This window comes from Micropterus dolomieu, linkage group LG06 (genome assembly GCF_021292245.1).
Source record: "Micropterus dolomieu isolate WLL.071019.BEF.003 ecotype Adirondacks linkage group LG06, ASM2129224v1, whole genome shotgun sequence".
NCBI classification, from domain to species: Eukaryota; Metazoa; Chordata; class Actinopteri; order Centrarchiformes; family Centrarchidae; genus Micropterus; species Micropterus dolomieu.
The window spans coordinates 17,514,977-17,538,990 of NC_060155.1; the positions used below are offsets into that span (position 1 = coordinate 17,514,977).

Here is a 24,014-nt window from a genome sequence, read left to right on the forward strand (position 1 = left end):
GAAGATCAAATGGTGTCATATATCAGATCTTCAGTACAAATTCTGCTACAGTCTCTCTCTGTGTATCAAACACACACACACACACACACACACACACACACACACACAATGCCTAAGGGTGTTTCGACTTTGCAGTATTTTACTTTAAACTGTCCTTTGAATGTTTGTGAGTATAACTGTATCATTTGTTAGTATAAAACATTGCCTAATTTGTATTTCTGCCATAATAAAATCAAAGATTATACAGGGGATGTTGCATGTAAGTTCATTAGACTACTATGTATAGTTCTAAACTACATAACAGACCACTGAGATTAATCATTTTAATGTTTTATTCAATATCTAATAATGTATCCAGGCCAGGTCACCATTATTAGTACTTTATCAGGTGAGAGGCTCTGCAGTGAGAAAGATAGAAGGATGAGGATCAGTGAGCAATAAAACCAGTTACCAAGACAACACATATGTACAGCTGTAGAAGATGGCTGCATGCAGTGCAAGTTTGCCTAAGGTTACATAGATAAACTTTGAATAGAGGTCACTATCATACTGGCGCATTGTTGTTTTGATAATCATAGTTGTTGATCAGTGAGTTGACTTGCTATCATATTACTGAACATATTAAATACTGTAGTGTAATCATACTGGTGTGGTGGTTTTGGTCCTTTAATCGCGCCCTCATTAGACCAGTGTACCCTGTGTCAAAACATGCTATTGCCTCAAGGATAGTATTAATTGTATTCCCTGTTGCTGTGGTGCAGATATTTCAACAATGATTTTACTGTGATGTTCAAACAACCAGGCTGTTCTCATGCATTTGACTATGCAAGTTAATCTCCGCAGTGACTACAATTTTTGTTTTCCCGAGGGCACACAAACAGATGGTCATGCTGTCACACTGTGACTTTCAAGCAGATATGCAGCTTAAAATCCACTGTCGACCGTCGGTATACTTTCATCCTTAAAGCAATTCTATTGCTTCAGGACAGAGAGCATATCCTGTTTATCCTCGTGTCTGCATTATGGTCCATGCATCAAGGTCCTTGATGTCTGATTATTTGAGGGTTAATAATCATTTGAGAGTCATTTTCAACTAATCAGATATTTATTATTTATTAGAATTTGCCTTAAGGAGGCCGCAGACAACCAACAACACATGTGGGATGCAGCTGAAAAATGAGTCTGGACATATGGTATTTCTTCTTTTTGATCAGCAATTTTTGTGAATGTAATATTCACAAAGACAAACCAATGTCAAAACACATAAACAATGTAGTTGTTTACAGATTACAAATTATTCTTGAAAAGGAAACCCTGCAAATAATTGTGTGAAGAGGTTTTGGATCATATTTCTTTCCTGCCTCCACCTCTCTCTCCCAACATAGATTTGATCTAAATGGCTGTGGTGTCTGGGGAATTAATTAAGAGCTCTTTTGGCGGTTGTCTGTCTGAAACAACACAACTTGATATCAGCGCTGGGGTCGCTGAGCACTCAAAGGTCAACCTGACCTAACGACCACCCGGCTGGAACCAGACCCACCAAACTGCTAACCAGCGAGATGCCTGCATTGCACACAAGCACATATGAAAGAAGGCACCTCAAGGGAATGTATACACACGCACACACACACACACAAACAAATACAAACAAGACTGCAGTTATACTGGCCTTCACATGATCTCTTTTGATGTCTGTGAGCAGATGCAAATGCAGCTGTGTCATTTAAAACTAAATAATATGGCAAACCATTTCTGGTTTAGCCATATTTTACCCGCAATAGTGTTTCTTACCTGCAAAAATTGCACTATATGTAAGTTATACTTGTCACACTAAGATCCCAGTCCACTGTTCTGTTAGTGACTAAATGTTTTGCACATAAAGTGTAGTTATCCATCATTGAACATACTTCTCAGCTTACACACTTTTATACACACAGGCATACAGTGTGAAATCTGAGCAGACTACATTTGCATTCTTCATCCACAAGTGATTTAAAAGTTAAAACACCTGCACATGCGCCTTGAAAACAAAGATGTGCATGGGAAAGTCTCCAAACAACTAAATATGTTTGCAACAAATATTGTGACGCATTCAGGCTACAGTCAAATAACAAGAAGTAACACTGCACAGCACCACAAGACAAAACAAGATGAATAATAAAGCTAACTATAGTTTTCATTATTCATTTGTAGGACTACAAATTGAACTTCAAATGGTAAAGATTCTCCTGGGTAGAGGGAGCTGTCATCAAGGTAATGCCGCACTCCCGGCATTTGTGGTTTAATTATATATCAGGAGAGAAATGTGTCCTTGGGGATGTCAGTGCAGCTAAAGCCTGTAAATGTAATGACATTCTGGCACTTTGTGTGATGAGATTAACCCTGTAAGATGGTGTGTACTTTCACTGGAAGCCTCACATGATAATCTATCCATTGCAGCATTAAAGGAATAAGTGCTTTCTTTTTGTTGTGTTCCTTGCCTCTGTTCGCTTTAGAGGAGAGTTCATCAACACATATTTGTATCGTTGGCCAATCAGCCTGGAATAAGCCACTATCGACAACTCATGAAACATCCGGGGTCAGACTGCACAAAGCTTGAGCTCACCACAGGATGTTTCACTGGGTGTTTACTTACATTTTGCCCTGACATTGGCAACAGTTAGTTCCTTCAGCTACAGCACAATGGTGCTTCTGTTCTTGTATTACATCAAGTAAGCAGTTGTATTGATTCTATGATGATGATTTCTGCACACAACATTCTGCTTTTTTCAGTGGCAAAATGAGAAAAAAATGGGTCAAAACTTTGATACAGTTTTTTAGTTCTGTACAACAACCTCTTCCATAACAGTGAATGGTTATATTGCAAAATCTTCCTCTATTTTAAATACTGTAGGTATGCTCTGTAAATCAACTAGTATTCTTCAAATGATCTAATATGTGTCATGTTTTATCTACAGTTTTCAGCTCATGTGAAAATGCTACCTGTCCCTTCTCCATTAAGGACCATTAAGGTCTGTCTGACATTATACAAAGAGAAACGTGATGCTGTTCTGACACTTAGTGGAGAACTCTATAATAACATGTGAAGGCTATTGAACCAAATTTGTTAACTATGCCTTAGTCTTCTTACATACATAAAAATACGGAGTTCCACATACCTGCATCTCCTCCTCGATGCGCAGCCTCTCTTGACCAAGTTCCTCCTGATAATACTATAATAAAGAAGACAGACTATAACCCTACTGTATGTACTAATAAAAAAAATTAAATACAATTTCAAGATTTATGATGGGAGTAAAAAACACAGACACAGGAAAGTGAACAGATGGACCTTAACAGAAATATCAAATTATTGTTTTCTTTGGATGACATCATGCATACATGTCGACCTACACTGTGTGTTTGTTTAAGTACTAGTTTGTGCCTTGTGACCTTCATGAATGGCTGTTAAAATTAGGTTTAGGAATGTCACATATGCTGCTTCGGAAACCTCTTTCCAGAAGAGAGGTCTGACCAGTAGAGGAATGCAGCAATATTACAAGGAATAACTAGCTGATGCAAACGCATTTGCTGAATGGTTCCAACACTCTTGTTAGAGAAAGAATGTGGCAAAGTTTGGGCATCCATTTGCTAAGACTTAGGTAAGAGTTTAGATGTAAGATGTCATTTAAAATGGGAACAAACGTGTATATACCTCCACATCCTTGTCCTTCTGCAGCAGAGATGAAGACAGCTCCTGAACCTGTCCCTCCAGCTCTCCCACCCTGAGTGTGAGAGTCGTCTTCTCCCCACTCAGCTCGGTGATGAGGGCCTCCTTGGAGCGAAGCTCTTTAGCCAGCTCTTCTATTAACCTGAACACAGACAGAGATATTATAAGTTAGTCAGGGTGGTGGATTTGGTTTGTTTGGTACTGGTGGTGGTCGAGGAGATTTCTTATGTTGTGTACCTGTCTTTGTTGGTGTTGGAAGTGGACAGGATGCTCAGAGGCCTCTCGTCTTCTGGGATGTCCTCCATGGGGGTGTCTAGGGAGAGGAGGGAGGCGTGGGAGTGCGATCCAGCCAGTGAGGCCATCCGCTCAGCCTCGCTGCGTGCTAGCTGGGCCTCCTGGAAATACACACATATAGAAACAGTTTTGATTCGTAAATCTGAGGCACCTGCGCGTCAGTTTCAACTAGCTGAAGGTGTGAGTGGACGGACCTCCTGCAGGAGCTGAATCTTGGTCTCAAGCACTTGCTGCATGTGGTCGATTTCCTGCTGTCTCTCCTGACACCGTCTCTGCAGCTCTGCCTCATTGTGATTGGTTAAGCTCTCCGCTGTTGTGCTGGGAAAAACGCCGAGTTCATTACCACATCAGTCATGTATCACACTGAATCAGCCATGTCAGTTTATGCACACGCGCAAATATAGTCAGAGGGGTCAGCATTACAACATAATGGAGACATCAGTGAGAGCCAAAATATGATGTCATCACTTTCCTGTCTGCTACTGTACTCATGGGATACCCAACACCCATCCAATTATAGCAGAGATAAGTATGCTGCCCCGCCTATGCTGTAGACTTTTATTGTCATGGTTATTGCTAACATATATTCTTGCAGAAATGATGTTGATACAGTATGAAAGTGGTAAAAAGTTTGATGTAGTGGATGCAATTTGTTTTTTCCTATGGCAGGTAACCTGGAGCTCAACCAGAGGCTTATGTTTTAGAGGTAAAAGGTTTACTGCTAGATGAGTTTGTAGAATCACACTAATTTCATACAAGCTTTATATGTGCAAGAAACATGAACATTTTACACTTCTCTAATCTGAAATTTTCTCCCACACATCCTGTTTCTTTGCTTTCTCCGACAAACACATTATGTGTCTTCATGACGTAAGTATTTTGCTCCATTCCTTCGTACTCCAACTGTGCAAGCATCTGTCTTTATCACTTGGTCAGTCAACAACGCTCAGCCAGAATAACTGCTCCTAGAATGGCACACGCCACTCTGTCGCCGTGAATGCTGTTCTGGACCCTCTCTACATACATTTTTAACTCTGTCCGCCACATGCAACAGCTCAAGTAACTGGGATATTTTGAACCAGTCTGAGTAATGCAAATGTCTGTCTCGTGTACAAAGATCCTTTATGTTTAGTGGAAAAGAACTTCATCCTAAGCGCCAGCCCTTCTGCAAGAATGTCAGAAAGACAATTCAGTAATTTTGGTCTGCCCACTGTAATTAACACTGTCCAATAAGACTATGATTAAAAATGTGACAAATGCAGGCAAGAACAAGTGTTGGTTTGCTGTTCTGTGGTTTAAAATGTGATCATTAGTTGTTTGTTAGTATTTTGCATGTATTGTTGTTACATGGAGGGTTATGATGATTTGTGTGTTGTTTGTGTGTCAACAGCTCCAGGGACTGAGCTGTCCAAACCACAGAATATGCAAGTACAGCAAAGAACCCCCTTTGTTGATTTACAGTCCAACAGAAATGGTCACTTTTATGTTCTAGAGCACTGGTAGTTAGATTAACATTTGCCATTAACCATTGCTGTTATGCAATTCTGTAGCAACAACTAGAAGAATATGTACTGCAGAAATGACAATGCAGCCTAACTGTTGACCAGGAGGATAGCAGAATCAAAGTGGTACAACAATAACCTGTCAAAATCATCTCTGCTGGCACAGAGCAGCAATAAAAATAGACAACAGTAATAAGAGCCAATTTATCCTTTCCAAGAGGGCCAACAGCTGGCCAATGATGAACTATTAAAGGTCAAAGACCTTTAAGCAGCATCTCTGTCTGTTTCAGCAGTTTCACTTCACGCAACTGTTAGGAAGTGTGAGCCAATCATATTAACAACCCAGTAAGAGCTCCACACTTGCCTACATTACCCATGCAATCTATTAAACTGCTGCAGCCGTTTACAAGTTAAATTCTGGAGCAGGAAAAGCCCAGCAAGTAGAGGAAGAAACCTGAATCAACAGTATCAAACAGGGAAACAAATACCATTAACTGGTTTACCCTGTCTTAAACTATACACAATCTCTATCAAATCACCCGAGACAACTCTTCAAATGCCACAAAGGCAACACCAACTGTGTTTCTCTCACATGACTATTGAAACCCCCAACTTGCAGTAATATCTTCACCATTTTGAAGCTTTTTTTGTGAAGCTCCGAAAATCTGCTTTCATTTGCTCTCCTCTGCAAAAATGTCAGGAGCACGTTGTTTTGCCCAGGGGCACTTCAGCAGGGTGGATACTTGCTATCATGCTGCTGCGTGACATATGAGCTGTTAAGAGATATGAGGTGTTACCACAGTTAAGAAGGGATTGAAACTAAGCTTTAGTAGGAACACACTTAATCCTTGCCAGCCAGCAACCATAGATGGATACATCTGCCCTCTGGTACACACTATGTATTAATCAAAGTATTTGTGATCTTATAATTTTACACGTGCTGTTAATGAGAGGTACTTTAATAAAGCCAGGCAGTCAATAACTACCTGTCTACTCTGCGATTCTTTACTGATGTTAAAGAGCAGAAGGGACCTTTGAACAGTGTGAACACTTAAAAAGGTAGACATTGCTTTTGACTTTTCAGCAAGTAAAATATTGGTGTGATATATCTATATAATTACAGACAGAGACTATTTTGACACCAATATTCACACTAACAAACTTTAAAAAACAACTTTTATTTAAGCTAAGGGTTTGAATTACACATTAAAAAATAATTATGATTCATATTTTGCAGACTCACAGGGCTTTGTCCAGAAGCTGCTGTTTCTCATGGAGCTCCTGCTTCAAGCTCTCTACTTCCACCTTCAGCTCGATGTTCTGCAACAGATGAAAGCAGAAAGGTAAATCGGTCATCTGTCAGTTTACATCATCATCATCACACGTCACCTCCTCCACCATCAGCAAAAAAATCCTGCAACAGATAACTAACCATTTGTAACTATACTGCAGAATCAGTGGACAATTAATAATGGGCCTGTTATAGGGGACCTGTTAAAAAGTGCTAATATTGGCAAAACAGGTCACTTTTGAAATGGAATATTTTATCTGTAAATAAGGCATTTTTATTTAGTTGTCCAAACAGACAATCACAAAAAGTTGATAATTTATACAAAGTTTTTTATGTCTTGTACAATTTCATTTTCATAGGGTCTTCTATATGATAAAAAGGATAGCAATTTAAATTTCTGTAAATTACCAACACGACTGAAACAGTTGACAAGGATGGGATGTCCAGTAGTTACATTACAGTTGTTAATTGTCTAGGCAACAGAAAATGTGTGACTATTAAAGCTGCTACACACCTGCGGTTCACCCACACAGGTGTTGTCACTTAATTGGCTGATTAGATCTCCATAAGACTGTGTGAGCCAACAACTTCAACCTGTGTGAGGAGTATTACCAGAATAACTGAAAACACCTGTGTTTGTACAGCCTCTAATGAAAATATTTAATAAATATAGACATTTTCCACAGGTGGTGCGTTTGTATAGTGGTTAGCGCTGTCGCCTCACAGCAAGAAGGTTGTGGGTTCAAACCCCAGTTTCCCCGGCCTTTCTGCATGTTCTCTGCAGACTGTTTCTCTGGGTGCTCTAGCTTCCTCCCACCCTCCAAAGACATGCAGGCTAGGTTAATTGGTGTCTCCCAAATTGTCCTTAGGTGTGAGTGGTTGTCTGTCTATGTGTGGCCCTGAGATGGACTGGTGACCTGTCCAGGGTGTACCCTGCCTTTCGCCCAATGTCAGCTGGGATTGGACCCTGTATGCAGGATAAGTGGTTGACGATGGATGGATATTTTGGCTTGTCAGAGCTGGAAAAGCACAGGTGAAATTGATAACATTAAAGGGTCCTGGTATTGCACATGCCAGCTCATTGGCACGACTTGATGGAAGTGAGCCATTGTTAATGAAATTTGTTTCACCTTTGCTTTTCCTGTTATGGCAAGTCAAAATGTCTGCTGTGAAACAGGCCTATTTTTGCAATTGAAATAACTTAATGAATCAAGTCCTAATACTAAAGTGTTAACTATTATGAAGTTTATGACCTTTTAAATCATGAAAAGTTTCATTATGATGGGATAAAAAGTTTAAAACAAATTGGGATATCTTGCCTTACAAATATGTGATGAAAAGCAAAATTCATCACTTATTGCAGAGACAAGGGACTACTGAATCTATTTCAGGTAGTGATAGACTGTTTAATCGGTTATCTGGCATTTTGATATAATTGGCATTGGCCAATGCCTGCACACACAAGGTCAATAAACAAAAAATATCCATGGATCTGCAGGCAGTCTTGTCAGTGTCGCTGCTGTGGAATGATGTTAGCGTATGGGGGGAATGGATGTTGAGCGGACCTAAATTGAATAAATGTGATTCATGTGATGGCATGAACAAAAGAAAAGGGTTCTGATGCTAGCAAGGCTGTTTTCCTAACCTGAATCTTTGTTTATTTTATTTCCATCGCCCATGTTGTTAATGATTGATAAAAATTAAATCCACTTTAGCTTGAACTTTTTATGGTTTCTAAAGGGCGCCTGACAGAAAAAATTTGAGAACCACTGCTGTAGAGAATAATGCAGTTGAATGACGTCACTTGACAAACTGTACCCAGCTCTCCAGTCAGTCACGTTCTGAAATCTAAAGCATAACCACATGTATTTTTCTACTTCATTAATAAATAAAAATTCCATCTAAAATAACAGGTTACTGACTAAGATAACATCTATATTTGATTGTATATCTGCATTGAATAACAGGATTATACATGACTTTTCTTTGTTTTGATATCAGCCTTATATATCAGCCATTGGCTGACCTGTTAAATAAATCATAAATAAAATATTGGTTGACCACTAATTTTAGGATCATATTGTATGTAAATCAGGTAATAAAAATATCTAATAAAGATTCTATATCAAAAACGTTGACAGACTCTGATGGTTTTTAAAAGTATTTCATTGCTTATATGTTCAGTGGGTTTCTGGCCTTTCTGTCTTGTTCCCTGTTCAGTTTCCTTCTTCTCATCATCACACGCGAAACACTCTGTGTCTGCTGATTGAATGGGTGTTGTATAACATCAGTGCGGAACATTTGACTGTGCTGTCATGGCTGGTATATTTAGAGCTGGGGAATTCTCCACCGTTTGTTTACCTGCTGGGGTCCACAGGGGACATTTTAGGGCCAATCAAGGCTCTTACATTGGGCAAGGGCACAGAGGACTTAAACAGTGGTAATGGAGGGGCTCATTCTTTCCATTCTGACCTTAGAGAAGAGAGACAGAACAGTTTATCTGTCTGTCTGTCTGTCTGCTGGACTAATGCTGGAATGCTAATCTCACTGGTTTCATCACCTTTATCACTACAGCTCATGTTCATCTCAGCAGATTGTCCACTTTCTCTCATCCATCATCTTGGTTTAGCTGCTTCTCTGTCCCTGTGTCTCTCTCTTGTCTCTCCTCTCTTCCCTCTTCCTTACTCTTCCTTAAAATGAAATATTTTAGTGCCTCTTCATGCAGTGTCCAAGACTGTTGACCTTCCACTGTCCTTACCAGAGAGCTTTGTGTTCCAAACACTCACAAAGAGCCGGGCCACACGTGCACCAACGCTTGCAGCCTGAAAGCTAATCCTAAATATATTCCTGAATGGCACCATGAGGGCTCAACACACGCATACTGCTGGTAACTACACATGCACACATTCATTCTGCACAAATGACATGTAAAATAATAATGATATAATCTAAGTTCTTCTTTCAACAGGTTAGTTAATTTTTTTCGATTAAACAAGTGATCACTTAGAATATAAAATATACATAGTGAAATATGTGCCCATCACATTTCCCAGAGCCCAAGATGTTGTATATATAAAGTAGCAAATCTGTGGTGCTATTGATTGATAGACTACATAAACAAGGCACAAAATCTAAATTGTTAAAGGTCCAAGTGAAATTTGGATAAATGAAGGACTACACCTATTATTTTTGTCATCAAAGAAGCGATAGCATGATGAAGCCAGACATGTCGGGACAGATGCAGACAGATGACTGCAGAAATAAAGGATATAATCGTTGTGGATTTTCCCTGATTGAAAGAGCTGATGCAGGACAAATGTTTTCAAAGCAGGGCTGAAGTTGCCTTGTTTTCTCCTGGACAGGTAATTAATTTAGAGCAACTTTAGTGATGTGATGTGTTTCCCCTCTCAGTGTTGTGAAATAGATAGTTGGATTGTAATTTCATTAACATTATTCTTCAGTGTGTGTTTTGGCTTTGCTGTTGACAAAAATGTGCCGCTTACATTTGTGAGACAATCAGCTGATTAATTGGCAATAAAACGGTAATGTAACTTACAGCATAGAAGCTCCTATCAGACAGCTAAACTTCACATTTGACTGCCCTGGTAGAAACACTATGTGGTTGGATTGTAATGTCATGTAATGTTAGTTATTCTCAAGGCTTTGGCTGGACATAAATATGTTGGTTACCTTCGTGAAACAATCAGTTCATTAATTTACAATAAAACCGGAACGCTACAACTGGAAGCTCAGACAAGCCAGCTAAACTTTTACTTCCCTAGAAAAAATATTTATTTGGATTGTAATTTTTAACAGTGTGATAAATGTGTTGGTTACCTTTTTGAGACAATCAGCTGATTATTATTGGAAATAAGCAGCTGGAAGTTCCGATCGGCCGGCTAAACTTCACATTTTACTGCCCTGGTGGAAAACACTTTAGCCTTTAAACAGTGAGGCTTACATTTTCCTGTTATCTGTCAGTGGTCATACTTTCACTAGATGTGAGAGATGTTTTTTAGATGTTTTCTTTGGTATGTTAGTGCAGATGAGCCAACCCTCCCAAGATGTAACAAAATGCACGATAACAGTACAGTAAAATAATGTATTACAGGAGTATGCCACATCATGTAGCACTTCATTTATTGATATTCTTGTTATTGATGAACAATTAACAATAGTATTCACAAAATCATTTTGTTTTACTGAATAATTAAGTAAAATAGAATTTCTTAATATATCTATCTAAAGAAACCTCATTTCTTGACTCGCTAATCTCTTTTGTCCTGTGTCGGCCATTGTAGCTATCTTACGTGCTAGATGTCACTGAAACTTACACACTTAACCTTCTTTAAGTTTCTGTGATTCACCTTATCTGTTAATCGACTTATCAGTCACCACAGTGACACAATATTCAATTTGGCTATCAAGTTATCTGGAGGCTTCAGAAAGGCAATTTAATATTACTTGCTCATATTTCCACTGCTCATGGAATGGAAAAAAAAATACGTTGCTTCTTATGAACATAGTTAATCGTTAATCAAAGTTGTTGTGTAATAAGAAAAAATGGGACATGAGGTTGTGTTCATTAAAGCTGAAAAGGAAGATACTTTATTAATAACCTGATTCTGTATCAATGTTTAAAATGTTCTACGGTGTTGAATTTATATTTTTATTTACACTTTTTTCAGGCTCTTTTAGGACACAGATACAAAGCTATTGATAATTAATCTTATTAAAACCAATTAATCTCTTGAGAACTCAACTGTACTTTACAGTGAAGTAATGCAGCAGCAACTGGATGATAAATGATTCACCTAAATGCTCTAATAATAAATAATGAAACACACAAGTAAGAGGAACGTGTATTCCTGTGTGTCAACAACTTACAGTAAGAGAGTCATTTTCCCATCTTGAAAACTGCTCTATATATAGACACAGTGCACCTGCTATTCTGGCCCTCATGGCCCGTCAGCCCTCAGCAACAGAGCCCCTAATAACCAGGCTGTGAAAGAGGAGGGACACTGACAGGAGTGTCATAAACCCAACACACCTGCAACACTGTGACTGATCACCTACCGACAGGTATTATCATTTACTCTAAATTCATCTACGCTGCTCATTTTGCCATATTCCATACTATTTACATACAACTATTTCCATGCTCTATTGGCATCACTTCATTTAGACTACATGAGTGGAAACAGTTAAAAATGTTGTTCAATGCAAGCTGCTAAATATGTAACTAAAGATTATTTTCATTATTTGAGAATTCTGCAGATTATTTTATTTATTAACTAATTAATAAAATGCAAACAAAAAACACCATTTTCACAATCAGATTCCTTAAAGACCATGATGACAGCTACAAAATTGTTTGTTTCATCAGTATGTATGTCCAGAACCCAAAAATATTTAGTTTACTATCCCATAAAATGAAGATAAGCAGAAAATCTTATCAATTTATAATCTGGAACCTGGCTGGAACTGGGGATTGTCTAATTTACTAATCGTTTCAGTTTATATTTAATTACTACATATATATATATTATGTCTATATGTATTCATGAACATAACATGACTGAAACTAAATGCGTTAAAAAATATACACCAATGTAACAACCCATATGGTGAAGAGAAAAATACAGGCGGGTTATTATGTATGAGTCGTGTCATATGGACATTAATATGACTACATGTGATAAATAAATCAGTGTAATCAAGCCTACTCTATAAATAGAGTCTCTTGAGCCCTGACAGAGATCACTATGTACCCGGGACCAACACACCTAGTCTGTACTGTATTACACTGAAATACTTTGGAGAGGGATCAGGAACACTGCCTGTCATGATACTCAACCAAAAGAGCAAGAAGAAGCTCAGGTCAGGTCAGGTAACTAGGGAACAAAGATTTAGTCTCCAATAAAAAAGTGATGAGACCGATTAAACTTTATCCACACAGAGTGAGAGATTGTGATGCACAGGGATTAAAATCCAGTTGAATGCCTGTACGCCGTGGGATCAGTTTACTCAATCACTGCCGGTATTCAGTAATTAGTGGCAGGACACTCAGGTCTTGTACAGCTGGATCAAACAGCCATTTAGTTTTTCTTATATCAAAGAGTTGTTGGTGATCAGAAGGGATTTAGAATGAAGAAAGTAATAAAGAGACAAGTTTTAAATGCCGGCTGGCTCGTGTTTAACTACAGCTGAACTGGGCCACCTTATTGAATGTGCACACTTTACACGCACACACACAGAGGGACGCAGATTTACGCACACACAGTGTAAAAGCCTACAGATACAAACACATGCATGGACATGACACACATTTTCATTATCCATTTTTCTACTGTATCTTATATTAATCGTCAATTGTTAAATTGATAAAATTGTGAAAAATGTTAAATGGTAACAAATTTCCAGGGGTGAAGTGACATCGTCATATTCCGTGATTTTCTGGAAAAGTCCAAAACGTTATGTAATTAATAAAGATAAAAAGCAGAGATAAGCAGCAAATCCTCACATTTGAAAAGAGCGAATGAGATAATGATGGCTGAAAGAAGACGTTAAGATGATTTTGGCATTTTTGCCTGATAAATGACAAATAATAAATATTCACAATTGTTGTCTGTCAATAGATTGATTCATTAATTATTCAGCACAAATTCTCTAAAGCCAGGCAGAACAGCAACAACAACGCTTAACTAGAACATCGTATCAATGAGTTTCATTGCCAATAACAAAACAATACTTTTTTCAATACTCAGCGACTACTTGTGACCTCAGCACTCAATATTCAGTCAGATAACGTTCTCTACTCAAACCGTGAGGGAAATATTCAAAACGTTATTTTGCACCTGTGATAAAGCAATGGGTTGTATTGTTGTGGTCTCATAGATGTCAACTGTCTGCCTGAAACGATCAAACTTCTGGGAGATCTCAACAATCAAAGCCAACATTTTCATTGCCTTGGCCTGTCATAGCTAGTGCAGCAAAGAATAAGAGCACAGGGTCACGGCACTGGTTTCGCCCCAGACAAAAACTTTGTTAGTATATTTATTATAATAAAATCTGACATCTGTCGGATCACAAAAATACATTTGAAGCTGCACAAGCAGCCATACAATAACTTTACGTAGATGAAATACAATCAGCATGAAATCAACCTTTTCTCTTCTAATACTGTTGCCAAGTACTGATCCAATACCAATGATCTCTTTGTTCCAAATACAAATCCATACCTCACTTTTTTAAATGGTTAAATAAGATAAAATGAGGCCAGAGGCTGCTAAGGTACTTTTTTAAATTAGTTTTTTAGTTTTGACTTTGTTTTCAAGTTCAGTTTAGTTTGAATTAGTTTTTAAAGTGGATTTACTAGTTTAGTTTAGTTATTTTTTTGTGAAAATTCTTAGTTTTAGTTTAGTTTGTCTAAGTTTCGGTGTTAGTTTTAGTCTTTTTTGTAATATGGGGTATTTGTCAGGGGCAAGATTCAAAAAGGTCAGGAAAAAGTCAAAACAACAACATCATACAATCCTAAAAAATGTATTCTCTTAGGACTAAAACTGGCACAGCTAAGAAATTGGAAGATAGATCACATCCAGCCAAAATACTAAGCTAATGTAGGCCCTATGAAATAAATGACAAAACAAAGACAAAGACAAAACTAACGTTTGCTCTATAATTTAAGTTTATTTTAGTTAGTTTTGAAAACAGACAATACAGTTTCAGTTAGTTATTGTTTTTTGTAAAGCCTGGTTTTTATATATTATTTTTTTTCAGTTAATGAAAATGCTTTTTCACACCTAGTTTTCTTTTTTTCCTTAATGATAATAATCTTGGATCTGAATGAATGCACCTGATAATGAAAACACATAACTGGCATTGACAAAGAAGCTGCATTAAATGTGGATCGGACATGTCATGCCTGTTACACAATCTCCTAAGTAAAGTTTCAGTAAAAGTAAACAAGAATACCAATCTGACGGACTTCATGTCAACCTTCACTACTTTTTGATACTTGGTGCTACAGACACATTTCGGTCTGTACCCAAAAAAAAGTAATACGGTTCAATTCCCAGTCCTGCTAATGGCTCACACACACACACACACACGCTGTCATGACCATCCATCGTCAACCACTTATTCTGCATACAGGGGGGCTGGAGCCAATCCCAGCTGACATCGGGCGAAAGGCGGGGTACACCCTGGACAGGTTGCCAGTCCATCCAGTCGTGACAAACTCTTAAAAAACTTCTTATCAAGGGCCTGTTGGTAAGATTCCATAACAGGCCCACATGTGCATGGCAAATGAGTCTCTGTATATCCGGAGTTGTAATGTCACCTAGTTTAGTGTCTCTGGCTGAGGGGTAAGACAAAATGTAGGCTACACTGTCTAACTTAAGGGTATAAAATCTTCACAAATCCCAGAAGGAGAAAACAATGAACAGCAAAACAATGGTCCTGCAGGACACACATCAGCTAGTTACACACAAACTGCATCAAATTTCCTGAGCAAAGAGCTAGTTAATGTGTAGCCATATCTAAAAACAGGCACTTGGTAAAACAAACACATAGCAGGTCACATCACCTCAACAAGATCAGCACGACAGCTGGGTCAACAAACAGTGGAAGTGGCTCAGTAAAGCAGCTCTTCAGGATAACAACCGCCAATTACGATTGATTAAGGCCCAAATGAACTATGTTACCAACTCAGTGCTAAATCCCTCAACAACAAGAAAAAAAATTTTTATGGATAATTTTGTTATTAGTGAAACAACACTTGGCTCCTGAAGAGCCACACCACTTATAATCCCATCCAGCATTCATCATTCGTCATCATTCATTTTCTCATGATCAATGGGAGATGCCCCACTCACCGTACGGTAGACATCTTCACTGCTCTCCTCATACTTCTGCTGTATCCTCTCCTCCAGGAAGTAGATGCGGAGCTTGAGGCTGAAGTTTTCCTTCTTCAGGTCATTCAGGTGCTGTGACAAAGTACGGTAACCGTTAGACATGACCGTCAAAGAGCACCAACACTGCTTGACATGTCCGTTATAGGTCAAAAATGAAAAGTCGTCTTCAACATTTCCGTATCATGGGGTAATACGGAGTCCACTTTAAAGGACTGTGAAGGCATGTCCTTGTGTTAGAGTCTGGTAACCGTTAGACATGCTAGCTCCTTCTCCAAAAGAGCATGATGTCAAAATAAACAAATTATTTACAAAGTGGCATCCTTGACTCTAACAGGCCATCAGGCTATCTACAAAAGCACACACACTAAAACTAACACATTCACACACACACACACACACACACACACACACACTCAGAGTCTATAAGGATGTTTGCAGTGCCGTGAGCGACTCTGCAGCCTGGGTGGTCAGAGATGTAGCCATGTCAGCTCCATGGTGTGTTCTGGTGTGCTAGGAGGACGGGGCAGGAGCTTATTTTACTGGAGGAGACATCCCTGGAATCCCAGACTGCCAGGGGAGATGGGTGCAGGGTGAGAAGAGGGGAGGAGGGAGAGGGGGTGTGTGAGTGTGTTTGTGGGGGGCGGGTAACAGGCAGTTGTGATATGAGGGGAAATCTCACCCCTCTGCAAAACATCAGCGGTAACAAACAGGGACATGAAGAGAAAGGTAGGGGATTATATGTGAGTGCCTTTCTGTTCATTTTGTCTGCTTGCTAAATGTCATTTCTCCAGTCTAGCCACTTCTATCCATTTTGAATATATTTTTGAGTGTGGAGGTTGATCCCCATTGAGAGAACAGCTGAAACTCTTTCCACACTAGACTGCATGTTATATAATCACAGCAATTACTCACCTTTATCAAGTCTCCAGGGACATGAAAATCTCAATATTATTTTGGTATTTTGCACCTGTATTTCTTTGAACACACTCAGGGTAAGCAACTTATACACACAAGTTTTCACTAAGAGGCAAACCGCTGTCTCTTTTCTTTTAATAAATGCACATTCTTGCTGCTTCAACCCTCTGAACTCAGCCTTGTCCCTCCATAAAATCACAATATGTTGCATGTCTGGCTGAGAGTAGTGACAATGCCTTCGAATAAAGGGGATAAGGTTTAGGAGAAAGGCCTCAGTCAGACCCACAGCATTAGAGTCATTTAAAATTAAATTATTAATGTTACAGGGTGGTGCAGTGGTTAGCACTGTCAACTCACAGCAAGAAGGTTGGGGGTTCAAACCCCGGTTACCCCGGCCTTTCTGTGTGGAGTTTGCATGTTCTCTCCGGGTGCTTCGGCTTCCTCCCACCATCCAAAGACATGCAGGCTAGGTTAATTGGTGTCTCCAAAATTGTCTATGTGTGGCCCTGCAATGGACTGGTGACCTGTCCAGGGTGTGCCCCACCTTTTGTCAGCGGGAATTGGCTCCAGCCCCCCGCGACCCTGTACGCAGGATAAGCGGTTGACGATGGATGGATTATTAATATTACAGTCTACTTACATGACTTAATGTTTTTTAAATGAATGTTAACACCGAGTTAAATGACAAAATCTAATGACAAACAGCAGAGAATTATCATACAACTAAGCAGTTTTCAAGTTTTTGTCTCTTTTAGTTAGGCTAATTGGTAAAGTAAGGTTATTTACTGTGTGGTTCAGTCTCATTGGCCTCACTAAATTCTAGCAGTAGCAGGCAATTCATTAATTTCAGACATGCTACCTGCCCAGCACCATGACAGACAGACAAAGTTGCTAACTAGCTAACTTAAATTTAGCTATTGGAGAAAGTTAACGTTAGTGAGCTAAATGCCAAGATATTTTTCTCAGAAGTTGGTGGAGATGAAACAAAGCTAAAAGGAGAGAAAATATTGGACTTACAGTCTTTTAGTAGCAAGAAACAGGAGTCCAAATAATTGATAATACAGTTGTGCCTGCTGGATGTCAAACTGCTAGCTAGTGTGTTTGCCATAACAACTTAATGGGTGATAACTATAGACTGTATAAAAAACATGTTAGTGCTGACAGCTTGTTTTGGAGTTTTTGTGACCCATATTGGCCAAAACCCAGCTAATGTAGTTTTTAAGCATTTGCACTTCTTTGTCTGCTGTTACTCTTGTTAATAAAGGGAATTAGTCAATATATAAGAAAGTGAAGGTTTCTATCTACCCAGTCCCACGGCTGACCCGGAATTTATCATATGCCTACAATAGTTAGCCTACAATTAAGCTAAAATTCAGAAACTCCCCTGGCAAAGGTGAACCAGTATGGGAAGGCAGAGGGGCTGGGAAGACAGATAGGTAAGTGGAAAGAAGTTGGATGAAACAGGAGACCTGAGAGCCGGGAGCCACAGTGCTATTAATAGGGAGGTGTCCTGAATCTCACACAGTGAAGCAGTGAATCCCTCATGTTCCTTGAGACAGTGAACAGGACAAAAAAAACAGAAAGGCAGACAGGCTTCCACTAAGTCTTTATGATTTCATAATAAAAGCAACAACCTCGGCAGAAATCAAGTTTCATGACAAAAGTCTGGTGCAAAGAGCATCAATAATGAAGTGACGGAGACATGTTACCAACTCGTGCAGTTACGTCATTACTAGTTCTTTATGCATTCAGTGAGTGTCCCCGTTAAAGTGTCACATTACACGCTGCTGCTAAATAATTCTGTGGGAAGATAGCACAGGCGCCAGGCTAAAAAAGTTAACTGACATCACACAAACATAACTGACATGATTTACATAGTGTGTTTTTAAACAACTCCACACACGACACAACTCATACACATTCACTTTTCTTCAAAACAAATACATAGGAGCGAATGTGTGTAAATATGTGTGTAGCGTGTGTGCTGGAATGTGTTTATTTCAGTGCAAAAGTGACACATCCAAGAGCTGGCAGCCATGTAAGTGACTCCAGCTTGGAGTAGGGTGCCGCCTTTCAGAAAGGAACTTCAGCTTTCGTGACTAGTTGGTGACACCTCCCGTTTTACCAAGGCTCAGCAGCACCTCCAGAATAACATTAAAGGAAGATCACTGATGGAGAGTTTTCAGTGAAAGTTGTAGTGCTTGTCTTAACTTCTGATCTGGTATGTGTGTGTGTTTGTGGAGAATCTGTGCCTTGTTAAAAAGCAGGATGAATGATTACTGTCATATATTGGTTTGAATTTGGGTCAGTATTGTTCAACACTCTGCTGAAAGGGATATTTAACATAGGCCTAGTCTTTTTATAAAATGCAACCTGTACAATGCCCAATAACACTGCAGCAGAGACTGATGAGAAATCTTAAAGTGGACCATCCTGTAGCCTGAGGCAGACTTTCACCACCAGGAGGGTTCAGGGTATTTTCCATCTGATATCATCAGCTGCAGATGTTCTCCGTTTCTGTACAGTAGTTTAAAATCATATATTCCAGAGAGTTTGGATATGAGCATGGATTTTCTAAACAGTGAGTGATCTCATCTACTGTTTACTGCACCACAGCTCATTACTTCTTGTAGGAAGAAATGGAGCCACAAGATGTCACCGCAGATCATATTATCGATGGGAATATCACTACTCACTACAGTATTATGCTGAAGGATAAGGAAGTGGCACTCACATCAGGCTTGTTGATAATTCAAAATATAATCTCTCACCTGTTCAAACTCCTTGAGAGTGTGAAGCTGAAGAGGAGGAGAGTTGTCTGTTTCATCGCTACACAAATCTAAGGAGAAAAAAACAATCATTATCAAGCCATATGAGCAGTTTATATTTTTACACAAGCCAAATAGTTTTTTTAAATGAGCTTTGTACCTGTCATGTGACCTGTGATCTTGGATGAAGTCTCCTCTTTCACAGCGCTGTCCAGAGAAACAAAAAAAAAAACAGCATTGTCAGCATGGTGTAACACAGTGCACATAACACGCAAGAGTGAGTGACAAATAAATCTGTGAAATCAAAAACCTATAGCAACAAGGGTGGCTATTTCATGACTCTGTTGGTGAGGACAATAAAAACATCTCAAAGTGGGAGATTTTTAGAAATAAAGCTGCAGAGGGTCTGAAAATGGTCAATAAGGTAGTGCACTAAACCACTGTTGGCTTATGAGGGGGGAGTACATAATTTTTCAAAACTTAGAAACACATGAGACTCTAGTAGAGAACAAGAGCTGTTAACTGTTTGTCTACCAAATACATTGACTAGACGCTTATAGACAACAGTGGTTGTAACAGCGTTAACTGTTTTGCTGGATACTGGTAGGAACATGTTTCTACCATCCCTACTAAATTCTACACCCTTGAATTTGAATAAAAACAGTTTTTTGGCTGGTTAGTAGAGAAAAAGAAGCGAATTTGGAGTAAGTTTTTCCACCTGGGAGCAGGGGGTGCTCGTCTGACAACATAAAACACCCTGTTAACATGTCAAATTTCAATGTCTTAAGACGACATAAAACGTAAAACACCCTGTTAACCGGTCCAATGAGGGGAAACCCTAAATACAATAATTGCAAGAAAGAAAATAATTCCCCACTCAACCCACCTTGTATGAAATGAGCTTAAGAAGTAATATTGATTGAAGTGGGCTTAAGAAATAACATTGTTTAATGAATAAATATTGTTATGGTTACTTACTGAGAAAAAATTAGCTTGTATTATATGTCATACTAGACATATTTAATAAATCTAATTGAACTTTTGTCTGTTCATGAACAGAATCACACTGTTCCTGTTTAAAACACTACATTTGTGTTTAGAAAGAAATTCATATAAACTGAGAATGAAAACAAACATATGATCTGTTGTTCACCTTATTGACAGAAAGAGGACCTGTAGGCTTGAGTACGAGAATGAGGTTTTTTTTTATTTGTTTGCCCACTGAACTGATTTTAGGGGCATTTACTAAACTCTGAAATAATGTATAATTGTTACATTATATTGTAAAATAAACACTCAATTTGCAGCACAGAGAACTGCTTTATTTAACAAATAAGTGTGAACAGGAAACATCTCTGTTTATTCTGTTTAATTCTGCTAACGCACTTTCTCTTTCCCTTTGTCTGCTGTTGTGCTCCTTTATAAGAGGGAGAGTAAGAGAGACACACATCCACCCAAACCTGCATTTGGCAACATTATATTAGGACAGTAGGATATCATATAGGCCTAGCCAAATTTGTGATATTATAATTGCGATAGTAATTTAAATTTAATAGAACTGCTATTGTGCTAATTACATATTTTGCGTAGGCATATTCTTCTACTGGATGTGAACATTAAAAATCACCTACTGGCTGTCCTGGTTGCTGAAATAATAACTATCAAACAAAATAATCTTTGTATTCCTGAATAGCATGAAGCTCCTCTAGAAATGAAAAAGCCACTTAAATCTTTTCACTATAGCAGCATGATCTCATTTGCACCTCTACAGGGAATTGGGGGTCATCAGGAAGTCCCAGCAGGGGAAAGGAGATACTTGGAGGGATAAGATGAGCCACTGAGTTTAAAAGAGCCTCTCAGGCCTATCTGCTGTCTAACCAGAATTGGGGGTGCTTACAGACAGTTGCAATCTGGAATAATTCCTTCTTTTAATCTTGTGATAAAAAATGGTTTGAGCACATGTACACACATTCAGTGATTCACAGACACATAACAGTAGCATTACTAAGCACTAATTTGACTTTCTCTTCCTGACAAGCTGCATTAGGCCCCCTTTGCAGTCTCTGCCTCGTAAATTCTCTTGACAGGTGCTGGCTTTACAGAAAATGTGAATACAGTTGGTGTGTGCCAGGGGTTTAAAAGTTCACCAGGTGGATAAATAGTTCACATGCTGCATCTTTGTGGTGGGCAAAATCAGTGCACTGCTGTTTTCTTGTGGACTGGGCAAATAACAGTGGAATGGTCCATTTCTGGTTATGTGGGAGGGATCTGATGATGCAGTAACCTACATACAATATGACACACTGCATGGAGAATTTCAACTGTAGGGGAGTGCCATTAAGTAACAGTTTAATACATAATGTGGGTTGTGATGAGTGACTGTCAAAACGTTTAGGAATATTTAAAGTCATGCTTTCAGTCTTTTTTTTCTTTCAGCACATGAGTGTGTGAAGGAATTGTATCTTTTACTTCTGAGCCTGTCACACAAAGTGTCTCCTGGGCCCTATTGCCCAAACGCACAAGCGTTCCCTTAAAATAGTTGCTACTATAAGGCAATTTGTGCAAAGTAGGTCAAAATTTGCATCCTGAAACCATATCCATATCATCAGAAAATCTTTATAAATGTATTTGGGGGGAAATACAGACATCTAGTGCAATATGAGAGATCAAAGTCAAAATGTTTATCGCCACTGGCCTCAATAAGCTACCTTTATCCACTGATCCATGAAGCATGCAGATTTCTACTGTGATACAGACACGTCTTGTCTGGGGAAAAGGCCTTATTACACCGGAGGGTGTACGACTGCTTTATGACATAAGATTGAAATTAACGACATTGTAACCGATAGGAGGGTTTAATTTGCCCAAACCATGATCAATATGGCCGGGTCATGTTTAGTTAAAATACCCACTGAGCGCTATAGTCTTCCGCTGCGGTGTCCCTCAGCGCACACAATCGGCTAAATGCTGCCTCACCTCTCAGACTCTCCCCAGATTTGCTCCGGTGACGATGAGCTCCAATCCATATAGGCTTTTCCTTTAGTCAATGGGCATCCATGCCAGCCAGCCTCACCCGTCCATTGTTCATTTTTAGGAGAAAATACAGCCACACAGGAACATGTTAATGTACGAGGTTGACGCACCGCACACTGCTCGGGTTTGGATTGGAGGGGGTGTGTGAGGATGCGCGCCCTGTGAAATGAAAGCAAGGACGTTACAGAGCCCCCATCCCTCAGAGTGGAGCCCCTGCTGTTCAAGCAGCCCACCACCAGCTGAGGTAGAAGATGCTGTTTCAAATCGCTTTCTGAGGTTACATCATTCAAAATAATGATCTGTACTCACTGGTTTAACTAAAGATAGATCTTTTTTTTTTTCTCCAAAATAAAAGCACCACAGCCATGTTGTCAATGCAAAATGTAGTATACTATTCCAGTTTTCACTGAGACAGGATAGTACACACTTATCATGTAGTAGGCTACTGCTCTATAGCACATACACTGAGTGTCTTATTATAGTGCCCTTCATGTCCATTTTCTGGGGGTGCATCATGGGAGTTTATCAAAATGCAAATTACCAGTAGCTTCATACAATATTCAGATATAAGCAAATAATAAATAGTAAACACCAGTGGTGGAAGAAGTAGGCTAATTTGATATTTTACGTAAGTAGAAGTAGGTAAGTATTATCAGAAAACTATCTTTAGTTCCAACAATACAATGCAATATTTTCATTAGAAATGAAGTGCAATATAAAGTAGCAGAAAATGGGAAATGGAGATACCCCAAGTAAAGCAGTACACAAAATTTTACTTATCATAAGTAGAAGTACACAGTAAATACATGGATAGGCCAATCAATGACATTAAAGCATTAACATTTAGTCTAACTGCAAACAGAAACATTTAAATCATTTTAACAATTTTCATTGTGCCTCTAGTTGAAACATTAAAAATGTTACACTTGCCTTCATCTCTAAAATTGATATATACAACCTTCAAACAAATGCTCTACCCATGATTTACCTAAAGACAGTTTATCTTTTCAAAATAAAAGAACCCAACCATATTTTCAGGGCACATTTTACTGAGACCAAACATCAGTTAGGCTATCACATAGGCCTTTAAAACCGCTCTTAGCTGTTATTTATAAGAGACAGAGGCTATAACAGAGGCTTCTGATTACTTCATCTATTTAAAGATATGACATTGACTCGGGGTCCTGCTCTGGAAGAGAAGGGAGATTAGGGGGACAAAGTTAATGAGATTATGTCATTGTTTGCTTTAGCAGTCAGTAACAGCAAGATGATGTGAAGAGGGACACAGCTTTGGTGATCTTGTTAGAAGCAACAGAATCAATGTGTAACTTTCCCTTACCAACAGAAACAGCTGTGGAGGAGCAGAGCTTAGCTGAGCCTCTGGCAACACACATGAGCATGAAGGTTGAAGAATAATTCTATTTTACGTCTTTACTGTTGTTTACTGTAAACTGTTATTTACTGGCCTAGTTGGTTGTCACTTCTAAAACCATCACATTCATATCAGCTTGAAAAGGTTCCTGTGCTTCCTTGACAGTATCAGGTGTGCTGGCAAGTAGATTAAGGGGACATTCTTACATTGGCACC

At 38.9% G+C, this 24,014-nt stretch overlaps 1 protein-coding gene across 1 annotated transcript; it reads right to left on the reverse strand.

The window, feature by feature from the left end:
* Positions 1–1,105: 1,105 nt before the first annotated feature.
* Positions 1,106–19,578, reverse strand: LOC123972248 (CDK5 regulatory subunit-associated protein 2-like). Its single transcript, XM_046051590.1, has 9 exons — positions 19,555–19,578; positions 19,398–19,465; positions 15,673–15,783; positions 6,749–6,825; positions 4,198–4,321; positions 3,947–4,104; positions 3,695–3,851; positions 3,159–3,212; positions 1,106–1,563 (listed from the first exon to the last, which is right to left on the reverse strand). Exons 1-9 carry the CDS (start codon positions 19,559–19,561, stop codon positions 1,510–1,512), a joined length of 810 nt encoding a protein of 269 aa, XP_045907546.1. The 5' UTR covers positions 19,562–19,578; the 3' UTR covers positions 1,106–1,509.
* Positions 19,579–24,014: the final 4,436 nt, after the last annotated feature.